At 28.7% G+C, this 24,863-nt stretch overlaps 1 protein-coding gene across 1 annotated transcript; it reads right to left on the minus strand.

Annotated features, from left to right (window-relative positions):
- Nucleotides 1-17,478: 17,478 nt before the first annotated feature.
- On the minus strand, nucleotides 17,479-18,926 carry LOC107637574 (uncharacterized). The gene is made up of 2 exons (XM_016340975.3): nucleotides 18,502-18,926; nucleotides 17,479-18,124 (listed from the first exon to the last, which is right to left on the minus strand). Exons 1-2 carry the CDS (start codon nucleotides 18,730-18,732, stop codon nucleotides 17,702-17,704), a joined length of 654 nt encoding a protein of 217 aa, XP_016196461.1. The 5' UTR covers nucleotides 18,733-18,926; the 3' UTR covers nucleotides 17,479-17,701.
- Between the last annotated feature and the right edge of the window lie 5,937 nt (nucleotides 18,927-24,863).

Here is a 24,863-nt window from a genome sequence, read left to right on the forward strand (position 1 = left end):
CTTGCTAGTCGTTCAAGAAGATCTTTAGCAATGACACATTCGTCAGTGGTGTGTCCGTGTTTCTGGTGAAAAGTGCAATACTTCGATCTATCGACGCTCTTTGATTCTGGATAATTGCCGGCTTTGTGAGGAGGCTTAATTAGTTTAGAGTTCAATATCTCCTTGATAATATCGTCCCTTTTTGTGTTGAATTGAGTGTATGAGCCATAACGAGGGACCGGCTTAAATGCTTTTTTGCTATCTCGAGGCTTATCGTCATCTTTGCTTGTGGTTGACCTTTCTGTCCTCCTTGCTTGCCTGAGTTTTTCGACATCAATCTGACCTTTGGCCTTTTCACGAAACTCAGCTAAAGTTTTGAGCTTTGTCACAGCGATAGTTTCCTGAAATTTGCCAGGGCGGAGGCCGCTTTTTATGGCGTGGAGATGAACTTCTGGATGGAGGTCGGGGATCCTCATGGCGACCTTTGTAAAGCGGGTGATATAATCCTTCAGGCTTTCTTGTGCTCCCTGCCTTATGGTCGTCAAATAGTCAGAATCGTGTAGATATATTGCGGACGCTGCAAAATGGTCTTCAAATTGGGCAGCCAACTCCTGAAAACGGGATATCGAATCTGCAGGCAAAGAGCAAAACCAGTCAAGTGCAGGACCGTCTAAAAAAGATGGAAAACATCGACAAAGAATTGGATCGGATGCACCGTTAACAATCATAATAGATCGGAATTTTTTGACATGCTGCTTTGGGTCGCCCAATCCGTCATATGGGGTTAAAGTTGTCGGAAGAGTGAATTGTCTGGGGAGTTAGAAGTTCATTATATCTGTTGTAAATGGTCCCGCCGAGTTGTCAGGTTGTTCTTCCTCGTTATCAGGCTGAGCTTCGTCATTCTGTTGATTTCCTTCGTTGTCGCTTTGTGGTGTCTCAGAAACATGAGTTCGTTCGTTGTTCTCGTGATCATGGTTATGGTGCTCTAAGCGAGCTTGCACTAACTGCGCAATTTGGTTTTGCATTCTCTAGTTGTCCTCTGCCATTCGCTGGTTTGCTTGTTGAAGCTCGGTCACCATCCTCAAAAGTTCGGATGAAGTGGGCGGGGGAGCATTAGCCATGAGAGTGCATGGAGATCTTGGGGCTTACCACAAATGATGTTTCAAATTTTTCGGGCCCCACGGTGGGCGCCAATGTTCTTACCAGCTTGAGCCGAGGTATAAGTCGTCCTTCTGGTAAGGTCGGCAAACTTCTAAGGCGCGATCCAAACTTCGTCGGCAAAGGAAGAGTGGGAGAGGTGGGTACCTGCAAAGGCACTCCGACGCTCAAGTCAATAAGAGAATATGTATGAAGACTTTTTCTTAGAGAGATTGCCTACCTCTTTTGTTCCTGTCTCTTGCTTTTATATTTGTTCGGATAGGGATGACTGTTGTTTCTAGGTCGTAACGTCTGGGAAGAAAATTAATCATATGTCCGACGTTATGTAAATAAATGCCGATCATTGCGAATGCTCGGCTATTATTGTGGGTGCGTTACCGAGCTATAATTCGTAACCGATCTTACTGGTCATATCACAGCCCCAAGCTTAGCCTGGCCTTGAGGAGACAGGTTGAGCTTTTTGACGAGTTATAGCTCGGTGTATGGAGCCCCCAGGTCAACGTGGCTCACTCAGTAATACTTTTTATAAATAGAGAAGTGTGAAGTTATTATGAAACAGTTTGTTTTATTGGGTCTTGTGCGTAGTCATTATTATGATTGGGTTCAACTTCCCAAGTTGTTCCATAACCGTTCTAAGTGGGTTTAGGTAAACGGTGTAGATTAATTCATGGAACTGAAAAGTTCATTTAATTAGTGGCTCAGGATGAAGGTTGGTTCCTTTGCTATTCTGTTTAAGTGGGAAGCATCAGGTTTTCATAGAAGCATGAGTACCAGAGGTTAGTAAACCTTCTTTACCTCTTCTGCTTCTAATCTTTCACTGAGAATGGGTGATAAAAAGAAAAAATTGTTACCTCAAGTTGAAAACAATGAGGATTATAGCTGGGTTGAGAGAGACGTTACCTGGGGGCTCCATACACCGAGCTATAACTCGTCAAAAAGCTCAACCCGTCTCCTCAAGGCCAGGCTAAGCTTGGGGGCTGTGATATGACCAGTAAGATCGGTTACGAATTATAGCTCGGTAACGCACCCACAATAATAGCCGAGCATTCGCAATGATTGGCATTTATTTACATAACGTCGGACATATGATTAATTTTCTCCCCAGACGTTACGACCTAGAAACAACAGTCATCCCTATCCGAACAAATATAAAAGCAAGAGACAGGAACAAAAGAGGTAGGCAATCTCTCTAAGAAAAAGTCTTCATACATATTCTCTTATTGACTTGAGCGTCGGAGTGCCTTTGCAGGTACCCACCTCTCCCACTCTTCCTTTGCCGACGAAATTTGGATCACGCCTTAGAAGTTTGCCGACCTTACCAGAAGGACGACTTATACCTCGGCTCAAGCTGATAAGAACACTACCTATTAACTTTTTTATTATATCTGTAATCCATGAATTTAGACCCAATTCATTTTATCCTATTATCATGGATTAGATGAACTTTTTAGCTTATTTATAATCTCTTCGTTAGTTTTGTGTGTTTTATTTATTTGGAGTAGTCTTTCACTTAAACCAAATACATAAAAGATGAATAAATATAAAAAATTCACTTTTTATTAGCTAACGTTAATTATTTTTTTATAATAAATTTAATATTTTAACTCTTATTTTTTTGAAAGATTTAAGATTTTAAAAATTAAAATTTAAAATTTAAAAATATAAAATTAAAAAAAATTGACTTCTGATTAAACTCGATGAAAGATTAATAAAATTCCATAAGTTTTTTTATCTAGAAAACTCATTAGTCATTGACAGCTATGTACATAGACTAGCTCCCCAATTAATGACATTTTAGATTGATAGAATTAGTTCATTCAAAATCAATTATAGCTCTGTTTTTTTAGTTCACGGTGTTTTTTTTATTTAATAGGTCAAGAAATTAATCTATGTACCAAATTATTTTAGTAACTAATATGAATCACATTTATAAAATTTAAAAATTAAATAGAGATAATTAAAATTGTAAGAATTAATTAAAATTAATGTGCAAATTCAAGAATCAAATTAAATATTATCTCTTCTTGTAATAAAAAATTTCCATTATCTCTTTATATTAGAATATTTAATAAATTCGATTTCTATTGTATAAGGATATAGATGTGCTTGTGATTTATTATGAATTGAAGAGAGAGAGAGATTATTTTTACTTTATCGGTATTTTAGTCTTCGGAAAAGCTAATTTTTATAATTTCTAATACAACAAATAACCTTAATTCTAAAAGGTTATTTTAATCTTTGTAGGATTAATTCTAAATAATTATTTTAATATTTTAAAATTAACTAAAATGGTTTTTAGTCTTTTTAATATTAAATTTAAATTACTAATTGCTAATACAATCAATCAACCTTAGTTAAAGTTTAATTTAAAGGATATATTAGTCCTTTAAAAATAAACTAAAAAGTACTTTAGTCTTTTTAAAATTAATCTTCAAAGATTATTTTATTATTTTAAAATTAATTATAGGAAAATTTTAATTATTTTAAAAATTGAAATATAAAATTTTTAACATGATTAAAATTTTTACAATTCCTCTACATGTATACTCTTTAAAATTAATAGTCTTTAATTTTGTTTTGTTAATTAAAAGCTAATTTAAATCTATAATTAATTAATCATAAGTTAATAACTATATTTTTATATGAATATAAAGAATATTTAGGGTATAATAAATAGTATTTTTTAAAATTTTATAGAAGTAAGTAACTGTGAAATGTGTTTGATGTGGCATTTCCATGTGCTGGTAATGGCATCATGTATTAATTTTTCAGCCAATCCTTTTCTATTTTCTTTGAATTTTTCAACCAATCCTTTCCTAGTTTTTGCTTCTAACCCAACATTATATTCTTTTCTTGACTTTCTTGTGAAAAACAAAAATCTCCATAACCCCAAATCTCACAGACAAACAAATAAAAACCGAAACAGATATTAGGGCCACTTTCAATAAGGGAGCCCAATGATGCTACTGTAAGTTAGAAAAACAAATTCCGTAACTTTGAAGAATTTAAAACTGTGACGTTCACGAACCAAAAAAAAAAAAAAAATTGTAACTTTGGAAAGCCGCTTATTAAGTTTTGAAGGCAGCAATTTTATCTCTAGTAATAGTTTTATTTTCTTTGATTTTTCTTTCTCAGATTTAAAATTTGGATGTTGATTATAATTCAATTTTTTTTTTAAATTCACTTTTCTTAAAACTGTTAATCTTAGTGGTTATTATATATTTTATCATTTTCAACTAATGAATTCTATCTCTAAAAGATACTATAGAATATAATTAACACTTTGTACCAAATACTTAATGATTAATAGCACATACAATACAGAATGACTCGTATTAATATTTACTATAAATTTTATAAATAATAAAATTAAAATAAGAATTATTCTTTGTATACAAGTCATCTTTTATACAAGTTTTTATAAGTGATTTATATTTACGTGCACATGCACATGTTCTTTTTTTTCTTCTTTTTCTTTTTCTTATACAAATTCTTCTCTTTTTTATTATCATCGTCATAAATATCACCACCACCTCCTCCTCCTTTTTCTCCTTTTTTCATTGGAATTTCTTCTCCTCCTTCTCTTCCATCATCAGTTATCTCGTTGTTGAAGATAATGAATAATTTAAGTTTAAATTGTCAATTGAATCATAACGAAATTGATTATTATTTTAAATCCAATCAAGTGGCTGAGGTATGGTTCAATTCTAGTTAATTTTTTTTATTAGTAGTTTATGATTCTGCAGGTAAATAATGATGAATGTAATGTAAAAGTTCTGCATTAGAGGAAATATTTTTCTATATTTACAGCAAATTTGGTGTAATATGAAGATATTTGGTGTAACACGAAAATATTTAAGTGTATTGTTTAAGTATTTTCGGTGTATGTGTGCTAATAAGTCCTGCAAAATTCAAAACTCTTCTTCTCTCTCCTCTTCATCTTTTGCTGCGTCTTCTTCTTCTTTTTCAACATCATCATCATCATCATCTTTTTTTTTATTCATTTTTTTCTTGTTTTATCTTCTCAAATTTCTTCTTGTTTTTACTCTTTTAGCAAGAATAAAAATATAAAAAATCAAACAAAAAAAAGAAGAAACACATAATGGTACAAAATTACTTGGAAGAGAATGAACTTACATTCATTCAACTAAAAGAAAGAAAGAAATAAGAAGAAAAAAAAAGAAGAAAAAAAATACAGCATTAAAGGAAATATTTTTCTATATTTGCAGCAAATTTGGGTATAACACGAAGATATTTGGGTGTAATAGGAAGATATTTGAGTGTATTGTTTAAGATTTTTCGGTGCATGTGTGCTGATAAGTTCTGCATAATTCAAAATTCTTCTCCTTCCTCATCATCATCTTCTGCTGCTTTTTCTTCTTTTTTTTTTCATCATCATTATCATCACCATCTTCTTCTTCTTTTTTTCTTATTCATATTTTCTTTTTTTTTTACCTTCTCAAGTTTTTTCTTGTTTTACTCTTTTAATAAGAATAAAAACAAAAAAGAAAAAGAAATACATAATGTTACAAAATTAATTAGAAGATGATGAACTTACATCCATCCAACTAAAAGAAAGAAAGAAATGACAAAAAAAAGAAGAAAAAAAATGCAGCATTAGAGAAAATATTTTGCAGCAAATTTGAGTGTAACACGAAGATATTTAGGTGTAACAGGAAGATATTCGAGTGTATTGTTTAAAAATTTCTGGCGTATGTGTGCTGATAAGTTCTATATAATTCAAAACTCTTCCTCTTCTTCATTCTCATCTTTTGCTGCTTCTTCTTCTTTATCTTCTTATTTCATATTCTCATAATTCTTCTTGGGAAGAAAAAATCAAACAAAGATGAAAAAAATACATAATGTTACAAAATCAATAGAAATAGTAGGAGGAAAAAAATATAACAACGACAACAGTAATAAAAAATCGACGATGAAGATGAAACACGCGAAGAAAAATAAGAAAAAACGCAAAGAAAAAAGAAGAGGAGAAACACGAGATACAAAAGGAACAACGTGATTTCACGCGTGCATTATGTAAGAAATTTATATGACTTGTATGCCAAAAAGACTTGTATGTATAACAATACTCATAAATATATTGTATTATAATACTTAAAATTAGAGTTGTCTAATTCATCTTACTAAAAAAATTACCATATTTAGCACAATACCATTTAATAAGATCGTTATTTTTTATTCATTAAAAAAAAAAAGGTGTTAATGACTACAAGATTATCCACGCACGATGATTTTGAGGACTTTTCATATTAAATGAAATTTGGTTAATAACAATAGGTAATTTTGTACATTGCATTGGTAATGTTTGATAATAATTATTACAAAGTATAGGTGAGTATAAAGTATGTGTGATTAATATTAGTGTGGAAATGGAGATATAGTTTCTTTTTTTGGTATTAGAAATGGAGATATAGTTAATTACTTAACTTCAGACATACGAAAATTAACATTTTTTGGCTAATCATGAGGATTGCGAAGATAGATTTTTTTAAAAAAAGTATAGGGTTATCAATTTATGTTACTAGTTTCCTTGGTGTAAAGAGTTTGTAAAGTCCGTTGTGGACTCTTAGAAACTAACCCAATAGAAAAATATCAAAGCCAAGTCTATATTGGGTCGAACCCGGGTCTGCCATTTATTTCTATTTGAATAAAATTCTCATTTGAATTTGGGATGGGCCCAGTTGCCAATTTGAGAATATTATTTCGGGTATAATGAACCACAATGAAAATTTGAAACCCTTTCCTTGAGCTCTCGACTCTTGTGGCCACTTATGGTACAGCACTACAGCGAATAGAAGCTTTTCGCAATGGCCATGACAGAGCACTGCATCTCAGTTTGGAAGGGATGATCGCAATCTTCGACGCACCAGATCCAGATGGAGTCCTAACACAGTTGTAGGAGCAGCGTATTGGAGTGGGTATTGGCGGTGGGTAGATGAGGATACCATTTCAATGATAAAAGATGAAGGCGGGGTAGAAGAAGAGTTTTCTCTGGTTCAGATAGTTCAAAATGTGAGTGTTAGGATGGGAACGGGTTGGATCTTGGTGTGTTTTTTCGGGTCTTATGGACCCAAGTAAAAAAAAAAAAACAAAACTACTACTCAAATTGAGTTAAATCTCAGAGTGGTCTTTGAACTTGCACTCGACCTTCAAAGTGGTCCTTAAACTTGTAATGGCCTCAATATTATCCCCGAATTTAACACATGTGGTTCACGGTCGTCCCTGAAGCATTTTTCGGGGAATATTCCCTAACGGCGCGCTGACGTGTATGGAGAGGCGCCACGTTGGATATCTGATGTAACTGTTATCATTTTTTAACTCAATTTAGTCCATGAATTATTTTATAACCCTAATCCCCAATTTATTATCAGAAATCACTTTGTTTCTTCTTCTCTGCTCTCCTTCGTCTTCTCTGCCATTGTTGAACGTGATTTGAGTGGGTCATGATGGGTGGAGGCAGCAAATTGAGGTTATGATGAAAGCCCGAATTTTGAAGGTTATGATGCTCATGATGTATATCATGATGAGTTAGATGGGACAAATTCTTGACAATCCGAAAAAATGAAGACACTCCTGAAGCACTCTGAAACTTTAACATACTTCAAACCATGCAGAAGAGCCCACTTTTGACAAGATGTATATTTGTCTGGATGGGTGCAAGAATGGGTTTAGGGCGGGATGCAGACATCTAATAGGACTTGATGAATCATTCCAGAAAACCAGATTTAGTGGACAAATCTTGGCAGCCATTTACGTCATTGCATATGCCATTGTACCAATGGAGAACACGAATAATTGAAGGTGGTTTCTTGAGCTGCTGCAAGAGGATCTAGGGAGCTACACCCAAAATGGGTGGTGTTTCATTTTGGACATGTAAAAGGTAACGATGTCTTTGCTATTTACTGATTATTGTATTTTAGTAAGTGTTGAACTCCTTAGGTTGATGTATTTTTTGTAGCCATGTTTTACTTTCATGATTCTATTTCTATATTTATTGGTTTGTTTCACACATTTTATTGCCTGTATTGATAGAATGGGGTAGGAGTAGAACTTAATAAATCGTGGGGATGAATTTGCTGTCACTTATACATGTGTAGGGATTAATTTGATGTCACTTATGTATGTGTAGGGACTATTTAATTTTGATGTCACTTATGTAAGGTGAGGGGCCATTTTGGGTCCCGATATTGTAAGTTATTAATTTCAGTGGTTTCGTGCAGGGGCTAATCACAGCTGCGCAGGAGGTCTTCCCTGATGTCCACCACAGATTTTGTGTATAGCACTTGCAGAGAAACTTCAATAAGCAGTGGAAAGACAATGAACTTAGAGGATTACTATGGGAGTGTGTAAGATCTACTGCTCAAGAGGGATTCATTGAGGGGATGATGAAAATCTAGAGAGCTAAAAAGGAAGCATGAGAGTACCTTTTCAAATGACGAAGAGATGCATGGAGTCAGGCCTTCTTCCCCTCCCAACCAAAATGTGACAACATATGTAACAATGCTTGCAAAGTATTCAATGCCAGAATCAAGGAAGTAAGGGCCAAACCAATTATCACACCACCAGGTACTTCAACTATTACTCCACCCATCATGACCCACTCAAATCACGTTCAACAATGGCAGCTCAACAATGGCAGAGAAGACGAAGGAGAGCAGAGAAGAAGAAACAGAGTGGTTTCTGATAATAAATTGGGAATTAGGGTTATAAAATAATTCAGGGACTAAATTGAGTTAAAAAATGATAACAGCCACGTCAGATATCCAACGTGGCGCCTCTTCATACACGTCAGCGCGCCGTTAAGGAATATTCTCCGAAAAATGCTTCAGGGACGACCGTGAACCACATGTGTTAAATTCGGGGATAATATTGAGGCCATTGCAAGTTTAAGGACCACTCTAAGGGTCGAGTGCAAGTTCAGGGACCACTCTGAAGTTTAACTCACTCAAATTTTATGTTGTATTTTACTTTCTCTGTATTTTATGCCTCTGAAGTCTAAACTTGTCTTAGATTAGGTGAGAGAGTTTTTTTTTTTTTTTTTTTGTTTACCCAAACGGTATCCCCAATCCGATAAGTTAAGGATTAATCCGTCGTGAATCTGAACTCCATTTAAGGGTTTGCCGCTGAGCAATAAACTCCATTTAAGGGTCTACCGCTGAGCAATGAGTTGCTGCATGCACAAAATAGGAGAGTTTATTGAAAGTAAACGAGAGGGAGGGAACATGTTTTTTTCTGGTCAGGAAGAGGGAGGGAACATGTTTCGTTTTGCATATTCCTTGCTGTTGCTGCTGTTGTTCTTCGGTTGGGTTTCCTGGCCCAGAAACTGACAAAAAAAAAAAAACAAAACCTTCTCACTTTCACTTAGGGGAAAAGCTTACCTTAGTGGTAGAGAGTAATTTGAATTTACTTAAAGTGAGTTGGAGCGTTGGTTGACCCAACAGGATCTTGTGTTGTGCGTTTTGGTATGGGTTATGCCTGTCTGGCCCATACTGTAACCAACAGAATACCAAGAAATCATTGGGTTGTTGCTTCCTTTGGTTACTTCCTTTGGTTATGTTATTCAAGAAACAAAATTTATTCATGATGATAAATTGATAAACGATAATGCTGCTTTGATTGAAAATAAAAACAAATTAAAAAAGATATTATATTGATATGAATCATATCAATTTTGCATAGTGTAACAAAAAAAAAATGAGTATAATCGAAGTCTTTGTTGACGAACAAATAATTATAAGAAATTATTGTAATTTTTTTAATATTTAAAAAAATTAAGTAGCTGTAAATAAAAATGCAAAGTGTTAGTTTAACTTTGCATGGTATAATAAAAAAAGATATTATCATATTATATGATAATTTTTTTTTTTTGCATAGATATGACAATATCTTTTTTTGTTATACTATGTAAAATTAAACTATCTTTGCATTTTTATTTACATCTATTTAGTTTTTTTAAATATTAAAAAATTACAATAATTTCTTACAATTCCTTGTTCGCCAACAAAGATTTCGATCATACTCATTTTGATCATCGAGGCTTTAAAAGCCTCAAAGAAAAGTGTCTAGTTGAAAGGCAAGAGATTGGTTGCATTAATTATTGGTATACCTCTTGTATTGAACACTACTTTATCACTGTTAAATGATGCATTACCACGTTGAATAATTATTATCAAACACAGTAGAGATTATCATATAAGAAGAATTTCATCATGTATATTATTTGATTAAGATATGTAATGTTTGCATAGCTTGCTTTGTATATAGAGGACTAGAGGAGCCTATAGCTATTTATAAAAAAATTGGAACAAGGTTGTTCTTATAGTACTACATGCTAAAGTAATTAGTTTTGTCTTTTACCATTCTAATGTACATATATATACATACATTAGCAGAAGACGTGTGCGTTGAAAATTTATTTTCTGTTTCGATTTGTTTTCAATTCTTTTGGATTGTCACTTTCTATATTAATAAAAGTATTTTTGTTGCTCAATTTTTAATTAAAGGTAAAAGATTTATTTACTTTATCACTACTCAAAATACATAAAATTCCTTTCTTAATTTCTCATAGTTTGTAGAAATTTTTTCAATTACGACTATATTTATACTCATTTTTTCTATTCTTACTTTTCAAAACATTCACTTTGAATGTCAGCATACCATTTGATGAGCATTTCTTAGAATTTGCTATAGAGATCCTTCCTCACAATACATTGTATGTTGTTCAACTTCATAAATTATGCGACAACAAATACAATTTAAAAATATAAACAACACAATTCAAAAGATAAACATGAATAAGAACCATAACCAATATAATTTATGTATATAAAAAAATTCCTTTGATTTATCGTGTTAAAATAATTTATTTTTTAGATGAAAAATTTATTTTACAAAAATATAAGTTGTCTTTTTTCAATGCTAATAGAAGTCTGAACTACTATTTCGGCCTTTGATTTTGTTTATTTGTTGATTAAAGAAAAAGAGAAAGAGAATGAATGTCCGAAATCTCTCGTCAAACTTGTTATTTTCCAAGATGAAAGAAGGAAATACTGAGATAAGTGCAAGGCTTCTTTTGTCCAATTTCAATTCGTTCCTACAAATTTCTCAACCACTACCTTTTAATCCAAATCCTAACTTAAATGAGAGAGAGCTCACTATAGAAGACGTTATGAAAGTGACGCTTGAATGAATACTCCAAATACACAAAATATAGTCTATTTTTAATATATCATTTGAAAACTAAACAAGTAGTATTTTAAAAATAGTTCCTAACGTGCCTTTAAATTTTTTTCAACTTATCAGATTCTATAAATCATATGACCTTATACTATTACTCCTAAAAATATCTATGAGTTCAACAGACTAATTTTAATTAAATCAAAGCAGGAACCTATGTTGGCCATACATAAAAATTACAAGTTAAACTTTCATCTAAAAACTCATCCTCCATGAAAAATGAACTAAGTCCACACTAAAGCATAAATAGCAACACCCCGTAGTGGATTATGTGATGTTTTTTTACCAACGTAATTCGCAACACCCCTATAACGAATTATGTATATTTTGTAAACTGCGATACTACTGCGCGATTTACATAGTTTATAAAAAAAATGCATTTCGATATCCACTTTATAAAATGTGTATTCTGATAATATTGATGGCCAATTTATTTAAAACAGTAAATTATCCTTATTTTTCTTTTTCATTGAAGTTTTAAAGGTATGAAAGAACATATCTTGGTGAAGTGAAATTGTTGACCATATTCATCATAGATGCATTAGTAGCCTAAAACATGTTTTGGTGACAGAAATAGTTGACAATACTATACTTAGATCATCTTTTATTATTAAGATTGTAAATTTAATTGTATTAATTTTATAATAAAGTATATAAAGTGTGATCATTTAATAAATATTGTTACATAATTACACTTTATGTACTCCTATTATAAAATTAATTATAATTAAGCTTATATTATTGTTAATAAAAAATAATCACTAATAATATAGACTAAAATTAACTATCAAAATCAATGATAAATATAGAATATATATATTATAATATAAAATAGATATTAAAAATAAATTAAACTACATATATATTTATATATAAATACATGTATTTTTTTATATTCTAACAAGTTGTTTATTTTTTTTACAATTTTTATTTTGGTGTATCATTCTAGAATTATCATATTCGAATAGTAAAATATTAGAAACATAAACCTGATTAATCACTATAATCAAATTTCAAAATGCACCATGATCTATGGAGTACCACTCAATTCCTACTCTGACACCGATATTCTCAAATGCAAATTAGTTCAGCAAAACATTTCATAATAAAACTTGCTACTGTAGCATTAAAAAAATTATTTATTATTATTGGTATAATGACTAATTAGGGTATGGCAAAAATAAACTTATAATAAGTATATATATATATACAGGGAGCAGCAAATGACCATTAATTTGAAAATTTTATTTATACATATGTTTACATTTACTTTTATTATATTGTGTGATAATTGATATTTTTTTTGACATGATTCATATTGTCTATTTAATTTAAATTTGACTCAACAATAAAAAAATATTTATAGACCCTATATTTTAATTAATTTTTTTTGTATATTTCAATTCTTACAAATTTAATCTTAGATAATAATAACGATTGATTGATTTATGCATGTATTAAAATTTTTTAAAATTATTATAAAACAAAAATAATTAAGTAATAATATTTTAAAAAATAATAAAAGTGATCATTTTTCTTTCAAATTATAGAAACCCGACATCATTTAAATAATTTAAATCTCCTTACTTAAATATTATAATTTCTCTCACATTTAAATTTTTTTTACCACTTAATGATGGTATATTTATCTTATATAATATAAATATGGGAGTACAAGGAGAGTATTGAGAGTACAATGAAAAATAAGTGATAAAACTCGGAAAAAAATTCTCAAATAAAAAAAAATTATTAGATGTCCAAATCTCACATGCGTAGAATTGAGATAGTACTAAGTACAACAAAAAATATATATATAGATTTGTTTAAAAAACATACTTTAATTTTTGAAAAACAAACAAAAAAAATTAGTGGCATATTAATATAAATTTGTTTAATATTTAAACACTATATTTTTTAAAAAATACAGATGAATACAAATTTTACTATCTCATAAGATATTTCAGCTGCAAATGCAAGAATATTAGACTATAGAGACAAAAATCACTCGGCCAATTCTTGAATGATGTTATTAATGTTCTGTTACCATTTTTAACAAACTTTTACCTTCAAATTTATTAGCTATTCACATGTATATCAATATATGTACGATAAAACTAATTTTCTTATAAATAGAGGTGCTCTATATGCAAAGTAAGCCACGCAAACATTACATATCTTAATCAAATAATATATATGATGAAGTTCTTCCTGTGTTTTATTATTCCCTCTTGTTTTCTGTGTTGTGCTTTTTGTGTCCTTCTCATTATTTTCTACAAATACGTGTACAATTCATGATTTTCTTTATTTCTATATTACTACGGTGAATTATTGTAAAATAATTTTAATACATATATATGTAGAGATCTAATACATCAATTCTCTTGAACATATGACTGTCATGAGGAGCGAACAAGTTACACGTCCGAATCTCAACTCCATAAGAAGATTGATGGTTATATAAGGTTATATGTAAATAGTAGTATAATTTATAAGGATATATATTAAATAGTAGTATAATTTATAAGAATTAGAATATGTAATTATTTAAATTTAATATGTATTTTATCTTATTAATTATTAATTAGATACTCTTTAAATATTCTTAGAATACTCCGATTTATATAAAATATTAGAATATATTTTGTAGGATAAATGTGTTTAATATTCTTGTATATATATATATATATATATAAATGATTGCAATAATAAAAAAAATTTTATCTCTTAATTATCTTTTTTTTAGAACCTCTTTTACCGTTTAATTCTATAACCTTGTGAAAGATACTCATCTTTTGTGGTTGGCACATTGTGAAAGACTTTACTAAGCATAGAATGAAGAGAGGGACACGTATATTTATAAAAAAGAGGGTTTAGTTATGTTGTAAGGATAGGCAAACACAACAAAACACGAGTGAGAAGGCAGGAGAAGAACTTCATCATCATACATATGATTTGATTATGATATCCAAATGTTTGCGACTTTGTTCTTTACACATAGAGAAGAAAATGATCAGGTATAATAGTGTATTATGTTAGACCAGCGTTGTTTTAATACTACATAATAAAATAAGTAGTATTTAAAAAAAATCTCATATTTTAAACTATTCAAGCTGTGATATGAATAATTTGATGAATCAGATATAAAGAGTGAAAATTGAGAGAGAAAGAAAAATAAAATTGGTAGTTAACTTTACGTACTCTTTACGTATTTTTATTATAATTAATTATTATTAACATTAAATTTATAAAAAAAATTTAAATAAATAAAAACAGAAAACTAAACAAAAGTTTGGTGGTTAAGTACTCTTGATGTACTCCTACTATAATTAATTACTGTAATATTCTGAATTTTTAAAGATTAAATAATTAGTTATTTATGAGTTATTATATTATATTAAAGTTTTATTTTTTTAAAAAATATTTTTAATAAAAAATAATTAAATATAATTTTATAATTATTGAAATTGAATTTAATTATAATTTATTTTATTAGTTTAAATTATTTATTAGAAACTATTTTAATAGATAAAATTAAATTAATTTTATTTATTATTATTATTATTATTATTAAAATTAAAAAAAAAAGAAAGAAAGTTGGCGGAAGCCATTTGGAAGTAAAGGAAAGATAAGGAAACATGAATCAAGCTAAGAGCAGCATGAGACCTCAATAATTTCATTTATAAAGTATCATATAATCATATGATGATTTTCCATTGGCTTCATTTATTTTTTCTTTCATATGGTAAGAGAGAGAGACCGAACTTGCATGGAGAACACTGATCCCACCAAGAATTTTTTACTTTGATTTTATGTGATTTGTAACTCCAATAAAAAAATTTAATTTGATAAAAGTATTCGTATCTTCTTTTTCTATACGTTTGTGTTTCTTTTGTCAGGTAGAAATTGATGGTGACAGAGTTTCTCTTCCTTTTAAGTTTGGCCAATTGGAGTTCTAGGAAGCACAGACGATTTCTAACGTTTTCTTCTTCAACAGCTCAGTCAACAAACTTTTTCGGAGTTGCGAGTATTTTGATTTCGTACGGAAGTAGAATTTTAGTAAATTCTCACTAATTAAATTTGTGTTGGATAAGTGAATGTTGATTTAGTTGATTATTGTTTGAGTTTGAATGAGTTTATGTTGAATTATTGTTGTTGCTTGCAGGGACGAATCCACTCATGTGAGTGTGGGGGCAAGCACCCCACTACAATTTGGAATTTTATTGAGTAGTATATAATAATAATATTTATTTGCCCCTACTCAATTATTAAATTTGATCCTACAATAATTTTTTATTCAACTTTCGACACTTGATAGCCAATTTAAAAACTTCATATTAGATGTCTATTATAATGATTAATTTTCAAATTTAAATAAGATTAGTGTTCTTTCTTAGAGATCGACTCGAAAGAATGTTATCTATCCATTTGTGTTTCTTCTTTTCAACTTAGCTTTAGTTTTTTTCATAATAACTACACTAGTTGAATGAACTTTTTCAACTATAAATATCATCAAGAGCTAATCTGTATGAAAGTTGAGTTTTAAATAATTGTTTAACGACATATACACAAAAAAAAGACATTTTAATTATATTGTCAAGGTTTTAAAATATGAAATATAAAAAATTAAATTTTAAATTATGTGTTATTATTTAAATTACTATTTTAGTATTTTAATTTGTAATTAGATCTTTTGAAACCTAATCATATTTTACAATAACAAAATATAATTTTAACAACAATTATGTTACGTATACATAAAATAATCACTTGTACAAAATAAATCTTAAAATATAAATTTTAAAATACAAAATATATATTAAAAATAAGTTAAATGATATATATATTTATACACAAATTTATAATAAATAATTTGATAACTAATTTTTTATATAAACATAATATTTTTATTATAAAAATTATTATAATGTTATATATATTTTGTCCCACTATTAAAATTTTCTGGATCAGTGTCACTGATGTTACTATTAATTGGACAGCCAAATTTTGTTACATTTTTTACTGTAATTTTTTTTGAAACCCGTCCTCATTTGCCCCCAAATAGCGCATGACTACTTTTTGTTTTCTCTAGTACAATTAGCAGGGAGAAAGAGATAGTAGTATAGTTTAAAATATTAAAAATAAAAATATGATAAAATAATATAATTCAAATATATTTATAAAAGTACGAAAGATATATAATTTTGTATAAAATTTAAACAAATAAAAAATAATTAGCATGTAAAATTTTAAAAATAATTTGGAGAAAATACTGATACTAGCTAATATTAAAATTAAAATTCAAGTGTACTAAAAGAGAAAGATTGATTTTGAGTTTAGTTTTATAAAGTGTCAACGCAATTTTTTTATATTGATATCTAATATATGTTTATATATAGAAAAAACATTTTTAGATAATTAGCATGAAAATGATCTTTTTTTTGTTTAATAACATTAGCACTTAATTAAATTTCATTATAGAACTATTCACATAAAAAAATTTTCATTTTTAAGATAATAATTGTTACCATTAATTATTAGTTTAAAACTGTTACCATTAATTATTAATTATTAGTAAAAAATAAATTCTTTTCAGATGATAAATATTAAGATTCTTGTAAAGAAAATAATAATAATTTAAAACTCAAAGACTTAATTTTCTTATCTTTCTTCCTTATTTATTTCATTTTTGGACTTCTATTCTAATTAGAGGTGCATAACTTTTTGTTTTAGGAAATAGTATACTAAAATTTAATTATTTTTTGTTTTTATAGTTGTTAACATATGATTTATGATTAATTATAATTATAATTTCACATAATATAAAATTGATATATCATAGATGTTTTAGTGATTTTTAACTCAGTTTCAATGTTTATAAAAATTGAAAATATATCTTTAACTGTGATTTAAAAATTATTATTTTTATATATACCATTTAAATAGTCTAAAATATCTTTACATCGAAATATTAGTTTACTCTATACATATATTTTTTACACTAATATTAAATATTTGACAAGCATTCAATAAAAATAATTAAAACAACAAAGAAATAAACAATAAATTTGAATAAGCCCATAATATTATTATAGTCAAACGAAAATAAAAAACCAAATGCTTATTTTTGTCCAAAGAACAAAACCACCATATACTTATAACAAGCAAGGGTTTCTTTTATTCACAAAGAAACAAGTTTATTTATTTATTTATTTATTGGGTTCACTTGTCACCCAATGCAACAAGGAACATATATATAATTGAGAGTCTTTTTTTTTTTTTTCGCCTCTTGAATTTTTTTTATTTGGTGTCAGAAGTAAGGCATAGGCCCAACCAAAGGGTTGTGAATGCTGCCACTTTCTTCCAAACACAAAAACGCTGCTTCATCTTCTTGCCGCTGCATCTCCTCACAATACGGCACACCATCTGCACCGTTGGCGCCACAACTCTCAACACCCGCCTGATCTTGACACGTGTACATGGGCACTGAAATGGGCCCATCGAAACACAGCAACGGATCATGAGAAGAACAACCCCGTTCTCCAACTCTAGCTATGTTGTTTGACACAGCTGCCGTAGTAACCGCTGCAGGTGCAGGGTCTGTAATGCTGCTGCTGACTACGCCAGACGTTGCCAACGACGTCGTTGAAGCGCTTCCGTTGGCCTTGGGCTTGATTGGTGACAAATTCGCGGTTGCAGCACGGGAACCACATAGTGGACACTTCACCAAAGCCTCCATTATTCATTCCATATAATAAAAACAACAACAATTAAAATCCGGTGTGAATAATTATATTGGTCAATGCAATTAAACACGATGGTGCATTCACTTCTCAAATTGTAAACATCATACATACGTCACCTTATAGGTAACAAATTGAGAAATATTATTATATCTAGTTATTTTACGGAAATTAATAATTATGGTTTTGATATTTATTTAACATTCAATAAATAAAACTAATTCATGACAATAATGCTGCTAATGATGAAATGCATGATCCAATACTTGCTTTTCTCAACCAGAATTTTAATCTATAAAATTTTGCCTTGAAAAAAAAAAAGAAAAAAAAAAAGCAGTGTTGGAATTACTTGTTAGTTGTTACTTACCTTGGAGCGGTAGGTGGTGCCGTCAGGGTCAACGACGAAGCCAGCTTCGTTGGCAAGGTGGCGGAGAACGGCATTGATATCGGAGCGATGAGAGAGAGGGTAGCCACCATGGTTTCTTAGACCTCTGAATATGTTGGTGGTGATGGCCCTTCTCTTCCTCTCTCTCATCTTCGTCTTCTCCTTCTCACTCTCACTCCTCTTCTTCTCACTACCACCCTTCTTCTTCATCATCTTCTTCTTGTTCTTCTCTCTGTTTCTCTCTGCTCCTGTGTTTATGAAGTGGAGTGGGAGTGACTAGTAGTAATAAACTAATATAGTTGTGATGAAGCACAAAAAAACATACAAAACTGTTTTCAGGTAAACCGGGGAGGTTTTGATCGAACGGGTTTGGAATGTGCCACGTGGAGAGGAGATGGGAATTGATGGTGGTGATGATGCTGGGGTTTCTGCATGATCCAGTGAAGAAGGTATAGGAGAAGGAGTGAATATTGCATGTTAAATTTGTTGGTTGCACTCTTAAGATATACTACAACCACGTGAGCCTCACGTGTTGCATATGTGCTCTTCCATTTGACTTGAATGCAATTAAGTTAAAGAAAATAATTGTAAATTTTTTAAACTAGACCATATTAATTATTTTCTTCCTATTGTAATATTATATTCCTATAATAATTAATGTTAGTACTTAGTACATATTTCTTAATCCACCATCTTATTTATTAAATAAATGTGTATAACAAGTTTATATATATAAAGAATGATATTTTAAGAAAATAAAATTGTGGACTAAAACTTTCCAATCTTTTTTTGTATATAGAAAATTAATGACAAGAGTGAGAGATTACAGCCTTAAAGGTATAAATTTAGTTTCTTGTGAAATATACTTATATAATTTTAAATTTATTATTTTAATAATTTTTTAATTGATGTGTGTGATAAAATTGAATATTTTAATAAAAATATTATATGTATATTAAAATTATTCATCAAAATCAGTATTATGTATATATGTATAAATATATGTATTGTTTAACTCATTTATGTATTTATGATTAGGAAAGTATGGGGAGCCAATGGAATACTTGTACAATGCAAACAATGGAGGTTTATGGAATATTAGAGATATAATCATTAGTGTTACCTTTTCTCATCAGCGTAAGCTTTTGGGATGAGTGGTATCATGATATGGTATTAGAGCTCTACATACGAAAAGTTAAGAGTTCGATTCTTGGTGAACCCTAAAATTAGCTTAAATTTTTGTTATCATGATTATATAAAGAGGAGTATACGACACATAAAATATGGGAAAGAATTCTAAAAGAACAAATAATAACAATGAAGAGAGAGAATATTCATAAATAATATTCTAAAGGAATAAATCTATTTATTATTTATTATCTACTAAAATATTTTTCAAACAATTAACTCATGTATAACAATTGTAAATAAGTGAAGTTTGACATGAAATTACTTCTCCTAAAAACTTAATTCCATAGGAATTGGCGGAAAAAATTGAGGCGAAAATTAGAAAAATCATAATGAAGATGGCGTAATAAATAAGTAGCATTTATAGTTACATAAAGAGAAGCCTACGCATGAAATACAGTAAGGGTGTACATGGTACGGGCCGGATCATTTTAGAGGCTAATTTGATGTGATTTGATCATGTCTAGAGCCGGGTAAGGGTCTCAAAAATAGACATGGTCATTATTTATGGCCGAATCTGGATCAAGACGAACTCGACCCTAAAATTAGCTTAAAATTTTGTCATTATGATTATATAAAGAGGAGTATACGACGCATAAAATACAGGAAAGAATTCTAAAAGAACAAATAATAACAATGAAGAGAGAGAATATTCATAAATAATATTCTAAAGGAATAAATCTATTTATTATTTATTATCTACTAAAAAAACAATTAACTCATGTATAACAATTGTAAATAAGTGAAGTTTGACATGAAATAACTTCTCCTAAAAACTTAATTCCATAGGAATTGGCAGAAAAAATTGAGGCGAAAATTAAGAAAAATCATGTGAAGATGGCGTAATAAATAAGTAGCATTTATAGTTACATAAAGAGAAGCCTATGCATGAAATACATTAGGGGTGTATATGGTCCGGGCCGGATCATTTTAGAGGCTAATTTGATGTGATTTTATCATGTCTAGAGTCGAGTAAGAGTCTCAAAAATAGACCTGTTCATTATTTATGGCCGGATCTGGATCAAGACGAACTCGACCCTAAAATTAGCTTAAACTTTTGTCATTATGATTATATAAAGAGGAGTATACGACGCATAAAATACGGGAAAGAATTCTAAAAGAACAAATAATAACAATGAAGAGAGAGAATATTCATAAATAATATTATAAAGGAATAAATCTATTTATTATTTATTATCTACTAAAATATTTTTCAAACAATTAACTCATGTATAACAATTGTAAATAAGTGAAGTTTGACATGAAATAACTTCTCCTAAAACCTTAATTCCATAAGAATTGGCGGAAAAAATTGAGGCGAAAATTAAAAAAAATCATGATTAAGATGGCGTAATAAATAAGTAGCATTTATAGTTACATAAAGAGAAGCCTACGCATGAAATACAGTAGGGGTGTACATGGTTCGGACTGGATCATTTTAGAGGCTAATTTGATGTGATTTCATCATGTTTAGAGTCGGGTAAGAATCTCAAAAATAGACCTGGTCATTATTTATGGCCGGATCTGGATCAAGACGAACTCGACCCCAAAATTAACTTAAACTTTTGTCATTATGATTATATATATAAAGAGGAGTATACGACGCATAAAATACAGAAAAGAATTCTAAAAGTACAAATAATAGAGAATATTCATAAATAATATTCTAAAGGAATAAATTTATTTATTATTTATTATCTACTAAAATATTTTTCAAACAATTAACTCATGTATAACAATTAAAAATAAGTGAAGTTTGACATGAAATAACTTCTCCTAAAAACTTAATTCCATAGTAATTGGCGGAAAAAATTGAGGCGAAAATTAAGAAAAATCATGATGAAGATGGCGTAATAAATACGTAGCATTTATAGTTACATAAAGAGAAGCCTACGCATGAAATACAGTAGGGGTGTACATGGTCCGGGCCGGATCATTTTAGAGGCTAATTTGATGTGATTTGATCATGTCTAGAGTCGGGTAAGAGTCTCAAAAACAGACCTGGTCATTATTTATGGCCGGATTTGGATCAAGACGAACTTGACCCCAAAATTAGCTTAAACTTTTGTCATTATGATTATATAAAGAGGAGTATACGACGCATAAAATACGGGAAAGAATTCTAAAAGTACAAATAATAACAATGAAGAGAGAGAATATTCATAAATAATATTCTAAAGAAATAAATCTATTTATTATTTATTATCTACTAAAATATTTATCAAACAATTAACTCATGTATAACAATTGTAAATAAGTGAAGTTTGACATGAAATAACTTCTCCTAAAAACTTAATTCCATAGGAATTGGCGGAAAAAATTGAGGTGAAAATTAAGAAAAATCATGATGAAGATGGCGTAATAAATAAGTAGCATTTGTAGTTACATAAAGAGAAGCCTACGCATAAAATACAGTAGGGGTGTACATGGTCCGGGCCGGATCCTTTTAGAGGCTAATTTGATGTGATTTTATCATGTTTAGAGCCGGGTAAGAGTCTCAAAAATATACCTGGTCATTATTTATGGCCGGATCTGGATCAAGACGAACTCGACCCCAAAATTAGCTTAAACTTTTGTCATTATGATTATATAAAGAAGAGTATACGACGCATAAAATACGGGAAAGAATTCTAAAAGTACAAATAATAACAATGAAGAGAGAGAATATTCATAAATAATATTTTAAAGGAATAAATCTATTTATTATTTATTATCTATTAAAATATTTTTCAAACAATTAACTCATGTATAACAATTGTAAATAAGTGAAGTTTGACATGAAATTACTTCTCCTAAAAACTTAATTCTATTGGAATTGGTGGAAAAAATTGAGGTGAAAATTAAGAAAAATCATGATGAAGATGGCGTAATAAATAAGTAGCATTTTTAGTTACATAAAGAGAAGCCTATGCATGAAATACAGTAGGGGTGTACATGGTCCGGGCCGGATCATTTTAGAGGCTAATTTAATATGATTTCATCATGTCTAGAACTGGGTAAGAGTCTCAAAAATAGACCTGGTCATTATTTATAGCCGGATCTGGATCAAGACGAACTCGACTTCACTCGACCCATGTGCGCCATAAGGAGAATTAAAAAAGGTATATATATTTTAAATTAATTCCAAGACTATGTTATATTAATTATAAGTTTATTGTTTTATTTTTTATCACACTTATTGAATTAGAAAATAGATCAAAGAAGTATCAAATTAGAATTTATGGATAAATTCAAGTTTAAATATGATATCAACTTTTCAGTAACAAATTTTTTCTTTATAAATAAATGTATCATAAAAAAGTTTCTTTATAAATTATTATTAAAGTCTTAAAGGTCCAATTTTCATTCAGTTTGGACCCAGTATAATTATGACTTGAAAATATTTATATTTTATCATCAAATTAAAATTTAAAAAATAAACCCAATATATATTTAAAATCGAATATGAATTAGAATAAACCCGATTTTACTCCACCCATATACACTCTTAAAATACGGAAAGAAATCCCCGACTTGCATAAGATGAAATTTTAAAATTACCGAAGGAAAGGTACAGAAAAAAAAAAGATATCTTTAATTTAACTAATGTTTTTTGTGGGTGACACAGAATAGAACCATCAACATGATATTTATGTTGCACTAACTCTATACTCAACTTAAAATGTAGAGTAATAATTTTTCTACAATAATAATAAATTTTGATATAATTTCATTAAAATTAAATAGTAAAAATAATAATAATAATAATTTAAATCTTCCCTTATCCTTATGTCATTTTGTCTCCCAATACCCAATGTCACTTTTTCTAGAACCATTTTTTTTAAAGGTTATGAAAATCCAAGTGAAATTTATTTGAATTAAATATTTAAAAAATAAAAAGTTAAACTAAAATTTAATGAGAGATAAATTAGATATAATAAAATAATATATTTATATGTAATATGTATTTTTTTAAAAAAATTATATTTTATCATTTTAAATTGATCAACTTTTAAAAACATCGTATTAGTTTGATCAATCTTTTTTATTATTTTTTTTATTTTTATTATTTTTTAAATCATACTTATTTAACGACTAAATCTTGATTAATTTGGCTAATCAATCTAAATTTTCAAGAATCATATTTGTCATCCTCTTAATCTTTCCTAACGTATTCTACATGTATATACCTTTTTTCTTAATTTTTCCTCCCACATCATTTTTTTTACGTACCTTCCTTTTTTATCTTACTAAATAATACATAATATTTTGTTAATTTTGTTTCATTTGTCTATGATAATTTCAATTTTCTAATATTTATCATCAGTCAGATATATAGAACAAGTAGAGAAAAGAAACAATACAGAATAACGAACGCAAAAAAATATGAGTGTTGAGCCAAAAATTGAGAAGAGTCAAAAAAAAATATGAATGACGATGGTAGAAATGGTAATGAGAATAATAGAGAGAGAATATTTACAAATAATATTCCAAAAGAATAAATATGTTTATTATTTAGAAAAAATTTTACTCCTCTTGTTTGAGAGATGCTAAAACGATATTTTTATTTTTTCTATTTATAAAATTTATATTCCTCTTTCTTATAATTTCTAAAAAAACTTCCTCTTGAATTTATTTTAAATTTTTTGTGTTAACTAATATTAACTTTATCTATTTTTAAAAAAAAAAAAATTATTTTTTTACAAAAATATCCTTTAACAATTTTTTTTGTTATTAAATTTTGCTTACCAAAATATTTTTTAATAATTTTTTTATTGATTAAATTATATTTTACTGAAATATTTAAAAAAATTAATAATTAAATTATTTTTTTTCTAAAATATCATTCAATAATTTTTTAATTATTAAATTGTGATTTTATCAAAATTTTTGTTAACAATTATTTTTATATTTTACTATTAATTTTTCGATATCAATATATATTATTTTAACATTAAATAAAAAAAATCTTACTAATGTTAATATGTATAACAATTAATATATATTGATATCGAAAAATAATCTTATCAAATTTTTTTATTTAATATTAAAATAATATATATTGATGTCAGAAAATTAATAGTAAAATATAACTATAATTGTTATAAAAATTTTGGTAAAATTACAATTTGATAATTAAAAAATTATTGAAGGGTATATTATAAAAAAAATTTAAT

This window comes from Arachis ipaensis, chromosome B4 (genome assembly GCF_059453495.1).
Source record: "Arachis ipaensis isolate K30076 ecotype BB chromosome B4, ASM5945349v1, whole genome shotgun sequence".
In the NCBI taxonomy this organism is placed as follows: domain Eukaryota; kingdom Viridiplantae; phylum Streptophyta; class Magnoliopsida; order Fabales; family Fabaceae; genus Arachis; species Arachis ipaensis.

What these genes read in the sequence shown, in the direction of transcription:
- LOC107637574 (XM_016340975.3), bottom strand. Translation starts at nt 18,732, where the DNA reads ATGATGAAGAAGAAGGGTGGTAGTGAGAAGAAGAGGAGTGAGAGTGAG. An exon ending in GCACCACCTACCGCTCCAAG is followed by an intron (nt 18,125 to 18,501) that starts GTAAGTAACAAC and finishes TGAATAATGGAG; the next exon opens with GCTTTGGTGAAGTGTCCACT.